Here is an 8,742-nt window from a genome sequence, read left to right as displayed (position 1 = left end):
CAGCTGAACAAACACATTTCATGTTACCTCCACCATGGCCAAAGTCAAACTGATTATCTCTGCTATCTGATAATCTCTGCTTAGCTCAACTGGCAGTGTCTCATCAGCAGACAAGCAACCACTCATCCAGTAATGTGTTTTTCAAAGTACAGCTTCAAATTCTAAAGATCTGACAGCATGTAGACAAGTCATTGTCAAAACCGATGTCTGTTGTAGGGTTTCGCATAGTCCCTAGATGTGGTCAGTCCATTTTGGTTGGATTTGCTGTTGGATACCAACTGATGCTAATTTATTCTTCAAGTCTGTCTGCAGATCTCAAATAAATCCATCTTTTTGTTTTTCTTTAGCTTGATAAAAAGAGTAGATTTCATTAATTTCATTGATCTAAATCTTAAATAGTCAAATTTAAGGAAATAATTGTATACAGCATATAGTTGAACGTGAAATGTAAAATGTGGACAATGCAGAAACTGGATTTAGAGTCAAAAGACTTTTATGATGATGACTTGATGAAGTTGCTTAATTGAGTAGAGAAATGTGTTGACCTAACAAGAAGGAAGTCCAGTTGCCATAACTTAACATCTAGATCCAGCCACTAGGTGGAGGTATTAATGTACCAGAGTTTTTACAAAGACTGAATTACAGCAGCTGCTAGTAGAATAAATTGTTTTCCTGCCCAAATCTCAGCAACTCTAACTTTATATGGCACAAAACAGATACCACGCGACTCACACATCATGTGGGAAAATGCTGAATTGTTTTATTTCTTTAATCTTTTTACTTTGTCAAAAAGTTGTGGTTTCTGATGATAAAGAAATCTCAATGTGCAACTACAGGAATATGCTGAGAGCTTAAGCTGGAGTTTCCAAAGTGACAAACCAGATAGCGTCATTTCAAAATTCACATTTTGTTAAATGTTTTATCCACACATCAAAAATGATGACATCTGCATAAGCTTTTATATGAAATACTATAAATATTAGCATTTTGATATAAATTCACTGAAACACACAAGACAGCACTGCAGATTGTAGCAGAACACAGTTTTACATATTTTAGACTCCCCAGACTTGCAGTTGAGAGACATTAAAGTTTAGTAACCCTCGTTCACAGGAGATTGAAAAAACAAACAAAAAAACAACTGTCTAGCTACAGATTGAGGGTCTAACAAAAGTCCACAATAGACAATGGGCAAGTCTTAACATTAGATTTAGATTTTTGCATATTGGTGGATATGTGCAGCAGCATTGATTACTTCAAACAGTATTCAAACACATATTGACACACAATATTTGTAATCATTCATTCAAAGCTTATTAAACTGCACTTACCCTAGCTGGGAAACACACACGCTTCATAAAGACTAGGAGCAATTCCAGTGTCTGTTTAAACTACAAACAGCAATAAGCAGTCAAAATGTTACTTATAGTAGCTGAATGTTATACTGTGCATCAATATACTGTATCAATTATTGTTCTACTTTGGGTATTTTCATTTTATACTATATTTTACATATAAATTAAAGTGCTTAAAAGCTTTATAAAACTACTGTATACAATAAGCATTTAACAGTATGTATCTAGTAAATATAGAACATATTTGTATAAATAATGAATATTAAATATAGATTTATTTAATAGAAGAATACAAATAATGCTTTAAGGCATTGCTGAGGGAATAAGGCAGGGGCACTACAGGTTATTTGCCCGATTTTTCTACTTGCTTCCCATTCTCTGGCTTTTCCTGAAGCTTGTAGTCTTCCAAAATGGCCTGTGCCGTGTGCTTCCCAGTCCGCTTCACCGCTGCTTTGATCCCCAGGTTGTCAATATTGAAGGCAGTCATACCAACATTAATGGCAGAATTGACAGCGTGATCTGTGGCTTGTCCTGCTGCCGCCCCATACCTTCATCAGAAGTCACATTGTGTAAGAAGTGAGAGCGAGAGGCGGGAGACAGAGCATTTGGGGAGAATTAATTAAAGAGCAGAGGAAGATGCCATGCTGTTTGTGGATTTCACCCATGCAAATGCAATTGATAAATGTCACAGTGTTTTTCCACTGTGATTCAGAAAACTAAAGGTGGGAAATACACATACTGAATAACAATCTAACATGCTGTGTATATTTATGTTTCCACATTATCCCAATATCAGCAAGTACTGAAACTGTATAAAGCATTTAATGATAGTCAGATAGGAATGTTTGTTTTTGTGGTAATTACGTTAATTAAATCAAGGTCCTTTATCTAAACTGTCCAACTAAAACTCTTAAAGGTTGCGGTGAGTTTGCGGTATATCATCTCATGATATGTGACTATTATTATGGAAATAGTTTCAAATAATTTATGGCAGTATTTTCTCCAACACGTAGCACCAAGTCATACAATAAGGGAAGAAATCAAACAGGACAGAAACGTTGCCAGTTGTGAATTAGAAACATTTTAAGAAATCAGTGAGAGCAGCACCATTATGTGAGTTGCCAAATGGGCAAAGGCAGTAAACTGGCACACCATGGATGACTTCAGAGTCAAATGCAAAAGTCAAATCATTCCCCAAAAGAGGCTCATGTCATGCTTGTGATTAGTGGTGTTAAAAGTTAAATAGCTGTGTGTAATTAGGAAAAGATTCATGTCTTCTCATTAGGTGGGTCAAAGATGTTTTGTAGACCCCTAAATCTGCAAAGCAAATTGAAGAGGAAAATGAGTGAGCGCATGTTTGGGTTTGCTTTAATAATGCTAGATGTCAATTGCAGACCACACATGGAATATCTGTCTAGCAAGCAGTGTTGAGCAAAAAATTTGAATAGCATATTCAAGCAAGTGTCAGTGATTAAATAAGTAACTTAAAATAGAAGGGAAGACTTACTTATGTTTAACAGTGGAGACCGTCTCTGATGCTACACTCGTAGTAATGTTCTTTGCTGCTACTTCCAAACCAGTCCACATGGTGGCAAATCCTGGGCAAAGCCACAAAAGAGAAAGTATGTAGGCACATTTTATTACACTTCTTATTAACCACGTCCACTCAAAGGATATAAAGTGTACCTTGCACTCCACTGGCAGCCACAACCATGGCTCCATCTATGTTGGAACGCCCATCCTTGTCTTTCCTCATGGACTCTGGGATCAGCTTGCCTCCGTGTTTTTTCACGTGTGGAGCCAACTCCCGGCCCACGCAGCCAGCCACAGTACACACCCCATCCACTGCAAGCAATACAGCATTACTCAATTACAGGTCCATAGCCAAATGACCACACAAGGTCAGGAAAAGATGCTGACTAGAGATGACTCACTCACCTAGGAACTGGCTGACTTTGACAGCTCCCCCTGTTGCTTGCTTGGCAACATGGAGACCTTTGGTGACTGTGGGGCTGACATAGGCGGGTTTGTCCTCTGGAGTGATGTGCTCTCTGAGTTTAGATGCCCCTTTGTGAATGGCCTTCCCTGTGAACTCGGCTCCTTTCACAAGGCCCCAGCTTAGCCAGGATGCACCTGAGAACATCAGGATCATGCAGGGCTGGTCATGTTGGACTGCCGACCTCAATGTATTTTATAACAAATCAATAACAAACTAAATCATTTAGATACCCAAGCGGGAAGGCAAAATCTGACTTCACCTGTCAGGATCCCATTTGCCACCTTCTCACTCCACTCAGGCAGAGCTTTTTCCTCCTCAGTTGCTGCTGGTGCAGTCTCCTCAGGTGCAGCGATGGGCACCTTCTGACTGAGATTAACGGTGTCAGCAGCTTCATCTGGAGCCTGATTAAACAGACACATCAGTTAGATGTTATTAAAGTGTGGGCTGAAAATAAGAACTTCTTGTCAGTCAAATTCTTTGTACAGCTTGTCAGCTACTTTGTGCAGGCTGTACACATCTCAGCTCAGATGCTTGTCTCCAAGTAACCCCCAATTCACACAATAGTTGCTCTCATTATGCTGTGCTCCTTGTTACAATGCTGTATTTGTCTGCAACAAAGCAAGCACTATTTTTAAATGTCTCTCTGTAGTCAGTAAGCGGCTTCTTTTCATGCCAAAAAACCTCAAATCTTCTTCTTCTAACAAAAATGAAAGAAAAAAAAACTCAACGCAAAAAATGCCTACTTGCTGATAAGGAATTACTTCCATCAGAGAAGATAACCGGCCCGACTGTATGCATCAGAACTGACTTTGTTTGGCATTGATCTGAGCCAGCTTCTCTACCTCCATCATGGCTGAACTGGCACTTCTATTTCAGCTGAAGCTGTGAGGTTGTTCCAACTGCTGCAGATAAGAGCATTATAACTGATTAATTCCCCTCACCTGCCTGTTTCAAATCCCCACAATGCTGAGGCAGGGGCAACCTGGGGAAGTGTGCCAGCTCAGAAGTAAACAAGAGCAAGAGTTTCACGCCAGGCCAAACCAAGGAGAAAGTCTGGAATCCACACTGTCTGCAGCATCCACATATTGTGTAAGCAGCAAGATTTTTTTCCTTTAATATCTGCAGTGAGCCAGTTTCAAATGCTTGCATAATTTATTTGTGTTTGGATAAGGGGGAAAGGGTGTTTGAGGACTGTGAAACAGCAGTGAAATCAGAAGCTAAATACCAATTGCATCATGTTGCAGCTTTGCTGCATTTCAACATAAAACTTATAAATCAGTGAAGTGTGATTCCAGTCTTTGAACGATACACATAATTAAGATATCAGCGCTTTCACATGACCATCTGGAATTACCAATAGTGGCAGATTTGCCCAAAATAGCTGTACCCCCCAATGGCACAAGAGGATTTGCCAAAATGTGTTATGCAGCAATTCTTGGGTGATTTTAAATACTTATTTATTTTTGATGCAAAAACACTACAGGCACTTTTCAGACCAATTTAAGCATTTGTTCAGTGGGAAAACGGCTCCAAAAACCATGAAATTAAACTGCAAATAACTTGTCAATTATTGTATATTAAAATAAATAGGAGACATTTTTATTTGTTCCCCAAAGATGGTTCAAAACACGTACTGTCACAGATCTGATGGAACACACTGACAAACACTGACCTGAATTCTGAGATCTGTCATCTGGGACAGCAGGTCCTGGAACACCTCTCTGTCTGCAGCAGGCAGCTCAGAGGACAACACCACCCCTACATAATAGCCAGGAGCTGGCGCCATCATATCCGGAAACATGAAGACACCAGTGTTACACAGCAGCACTGGGGAGTCCATAGCCATCAGGGGATACAGCCAGTCACACACCTACAAGAAAGCACAAGAAGGTTCAGAGAAATAAAAAAGCAACAGCTAGAAAATGTGATATATGTCATAAATATGTCAGTGTATGACACCATGATTTCTGTGCCCTAATATGCAGCAAAACATGATGATGACTAAATTTACATGGGAGTCATATGTAATGGGGGAAAAGACGTCTGTAGAAACTAATACTTTGTTAAACTATGGGGTTTTTAATGTTGAAATGACAAGCTTTGTTCTGATTAGTGCAACACAGTGAGGTGTCTGACAGAACACAAGAGAGAGGACACTGTCTCCCTCTGACTGCTGCATGACTAACAGGATTACAGGGCATAACAGTGTAAGTAGGGTTTAGATAATTACTTGCACTCATGTGAATCACTGATGTCACCCACTGGCAATAGCACCTGGGAAATTCCCCAATAAGAAGTCAGATTTTAGTCTCCTGACCTTCTAGCGTCAGAGCAACGACTGTTTTAACAGACAGCAGTGGAAATCCTCATTACCAAAACACAACAAATTGCTCAAAAGTGGATGAGTTTGCTAACGTCGATAAGGCACTGTATATCTTAACATAACCCCTGCTTCATTATATTTATTATCACATGAAGCAGTGTTTACTTTTAACTTCCACACTGTCAACTGGTTCGAACACCTGATGGTCTGTACGGTGTTGCAGCTTATTTAAATGTAGGCTCCTTTGTTTTCGAATCTTTCACTGAATAAATCACATCAGAAAATAGAAATATCTGGTGAAGTACTCAGACTAATTTTTGCCCCTTTCGTATTTAGGCAATAATAAAGTTTCTAAACTATAAGAAGGTTTTCATTCCCTTGTGACAGAAGGAATCATCTTCCTTTTAAGGCAAAATATTTGCTGAACTGAAAAATGTATCTCAGAAGAATAAATAATTCTGTTATGAGCTAAATTGAATCCATCACAGCCAACATTAACTGCAACAGCATGGAGGGATTGCCTATTTGTTAAAAGGCTGAATGATGAACTAGTTGATGAGAGACAGTGTTAGTGTGACAAATCAGCAGTTTCCACATTAGTGGTGACTTTCACCTGAATGTTTTAGTCAGTGCAGGATGTGCCAGATTTATTGTGTTTATCCATCCTGCTGTTTCAACAACTAGGATTTGCTGTAATGCTTCTATATTTGACTGTATTTGATTGTTCAGGTGTATCTGTTTTCTGATATGAGGATACTCAGTAACCTTCTATAGTAAAATAAAATCTACTAACAATAAATAAAATGTATTTGGGCATCTTTTTCAAATTAGAGAGTTACAACATCATGCACTGTAGCGAGAAGAGAAGGCAAAAAAATCTTTGTTAGCATTAACTTAAATATTAGCTAATAGCCAGTAGGTGCCATAACTGAGATTTCATCTTCGTCCACTTTTGAGGCAGTAATGATCCTTATCTGTAACTTCCTAGAATAAAGCCATTTGGATTAGGACACAAAGTCAACAGAACTCACATGATCAAGTCCATAGAGCAGGGGATAGAGGTCATTAACAAGCATATCTCCTCCTAATGATGACTCACAGACAACTTACAAAATCAGGGTAAAGGGCAAAAGAAAAAGTGACACTGCTATGATGACATTTCGCTTGCACTTATTGCATCAGATGGACACAGATTGGGTTTTTCTTACTTGCAGAAAAGCTGGTGGTCGGTTGGGCATTCTCTCAGAGTGATCACTGGTAAACTTGACCAGCCGCAGGTAACCAGGGTATGATGGAGCGCTCACTTGCCCTTCAGGTGTGACGAAGAAGATCTGTACACCGTGAGGGATGTACAGCAGCTGCTCTCCGTCTTCACCCATACTCTGGGGAGATGGTGTTGAGGTTGATGTACGACTGTAGAACTCATCACCGACAAGTGACAACTCCCCTGTATCTGTTCCATATGAGATAGATAGGTGGCCATCAGCTGCCTGAGGGGAGTAAGCTGGAGGCTGTTCGGCTGAACCCACAGGCTGTCTGCTAGGTGAAAGAGGAGCCACATCACAGCATGCAGGCACGACTTCAACAGCTGCTGCCTGGCCATTAGCACAAAGCTGGTTTGGTGGAGGTGGCCTCTTTGGATTCTCTTTGGTGGAGAGTTTTGGGTAGAGGCTTTTTTCAGACATGCCGGCAACACCAGAGCCAGACACGCTGCTTGAGTCAGAGCTGGTCTCTAGTATGGCCAGCCTAGTGGTGATGTTGTTCAGAGTCTCCTGCATCTTCTGCTGCATCTGTCTGGCTGATTCCCAGGAGCTGCCGACACACTCCTCTCCCTGCGAAGGCACACTGATGGCCCTGAGAAGGTGCTGTCGCCCTCGCTTGTAGAGCTCCAAGGCCTCTGCCTTGTTTCCAGCTTCATCTTCAGTCAGTCCTTTATTGATGCACTCAAAGGCTCTCTCATAGCCATCTTTGATCACCTGGAGTCTGGCATTGTCAAATGCATCTTGTTTGGCTTTCTCCATCCCCTCTGAAACAAGTAGCAGTACTAGTTAAATCTATTTACAGTTTACTTTCTATACCCAAACATAGACTGACTCATTTTGCCTTATGCAGCACTAAAGGTAGGATAAACATGAGCTGAATAACGGGAAGGATTGACAACTTAGCTTAGATTAGCTTACTTAACTTCTGCCCCAGTGCAGTAACCACGCATTATCTAACATCAGAAGTCAGATCACTCAGAAAGGCATTTACATTGATCCGTATCGATCTGATAAGCAAAGTTATTCACTCTAACGTAGCGTGGTCGAGTTAGTGGTTTATCTGTTGTAAAACAGGTGATGACATTTGACTAAAACAGGAGACATCTGCTGACAAAGCCGCCATGTCAAACAACAGCTTACATCTGTGCTCATGACTCATGATGTAATTCATGGTGTAAACAGCAACATAAATACAACAGTGTCTGTTAAGGTAATCAATATTAGCTGACATATGCTAGTTAGCATTAACCTAGCTTCTTGGAGGCTCCTTAGTTAAGCTAGTTAACTGTAGTTTAACTTACCCCTGCGAGTGACAAAGTCCGAAGAACAGCTTCACTGTTAGCTCTTAGCTTTCTTTTAATAATCTTATGTGTTCTTGTCAAATAAGGATCCGTCTAGCTGCAGAAACGGCATCAACCTAAACTAGCAACAGGCGTCCTGAGTTGTGAAGTTGTGACAGTCACCAGGTTTCTAACCTTTCAAAGTTAAAGTACCGTGACCGGAAGCGTCGCTGCTTCATTAAACACGACACACGCACCATGACGTCAGAACGGACGCAGTCGTACTGACGCTCTTAGCTTTATTTTGAAGGTATCAGTCGGAAGTTAAAGTTTACGTCTCATGACTACAACGACATAATAACATCCGGTTAATATTTTCAAAATATATGTCCAGCAAAAACAAAAACACAACAAAACCAGAAATCGAGCTTCTTTATGGCATGTGCATGGGTCGCAAATAAAAATGTCTTAACTGTCAAATGTATTATTTTTGGTGGTTTTATTTTTTATTTTTTAGCAAGAT

The 8,742-nt window shown here is 40.2% G+C and overlaps 1 protein-coding gene across 2 annotated transcripts; it reads right to left on the bottom strand.

Annotated features, from left to right (window-relative positions):
* Nucleotides 1-740: 740 nt before the first annotated feature.
* Nucleotides 741-8,432, bottom strand: spartb (spartin b). 2 transcript variants are annotated; one of them, XM_026376489.1, is made up of 8 exons: nucleotides 8,241-8,431; nucleotides 6,886-7,703; nucleotides 5,027-5,224; nucleotides 3,614-3,755; nucleotides 3,294-3,488; nucleotides 3,042-3,200; nucleotides 2,863-2,953; nucleotides 741-1,903 (listed from the first exon to the last, which is right to left on the bottom strand). In XM_026376489.1, exons 2-8 carry the CDS (start codon nucleotides 7,696-7,698, stop codon nucleotides 1,699-1,701), a joined length of 1,803 nt encoding a protein of 600 aa, XP_026232274.1. In that variant the 5' UTR covers nucleotides 7,699-7,703; nucleotides 8,241-8,431; the 3' UTR covers nucleotides 741-1,698. The 2 variants fall into 2 exon arrangements, with proteins under 2 accessions (XP_026232274.1, XP_026232283.1); XM_026376498.1 differs by having other exon boundaries at nucleotides 1,776-2,672; nucleotides 8,241-8,432.
* Between the last annotated feature and the right edge of the window lie 310 nt (nucleotides 8,433-8,742).

Source organism: Anabas testudineus, chromosome 13 (genome assembly GCF_900324465.2).
Source record: "Anabas testudineus chromosome 13, fAnaTes1.2, whole genome shotgun sequence".
Classification (NCBI taxonomy): domain Eukaryota; kingdom Metazoa; phylum Chordata; class Actinopteri; order Anabantiformes; family Anabantidae; genus Anabas; species Anabas testudineus.
The sequence above is the reverse complement of the archived record's forward strand: the minus strand, read 5'-3'. Positions and strand labels throughout refer to the sequence as shown.

What these genes read in the sequence shown, in the direction of transcription:
- spartb (XM_026376489.1), bottom strand. Translation starts at nt 7,698, where the DNA reads ATGGAGAAAGCCAAACAAGATGCATTTGACAATGCCAGACTCCAGGTG. An exon ending in GGCAAATGGGATCCTGACAG is followed by an intron (nt 3,489 to 3,613) that starts GTGAAGTCAGAT and finishes TGATGTTCTCAG; the next exon opens with GTGCATCCTGGCTAAGCTGG. An exon ending in CAAAGTCAGCCAGTTCCTAG is followed by an intron (nt 3,201 to 3,293) that starts GTGAGTGAGTCA and finishes TATTGCTTGCAG; the next exon opens with TGGATGGGGTGTGTACTGTG.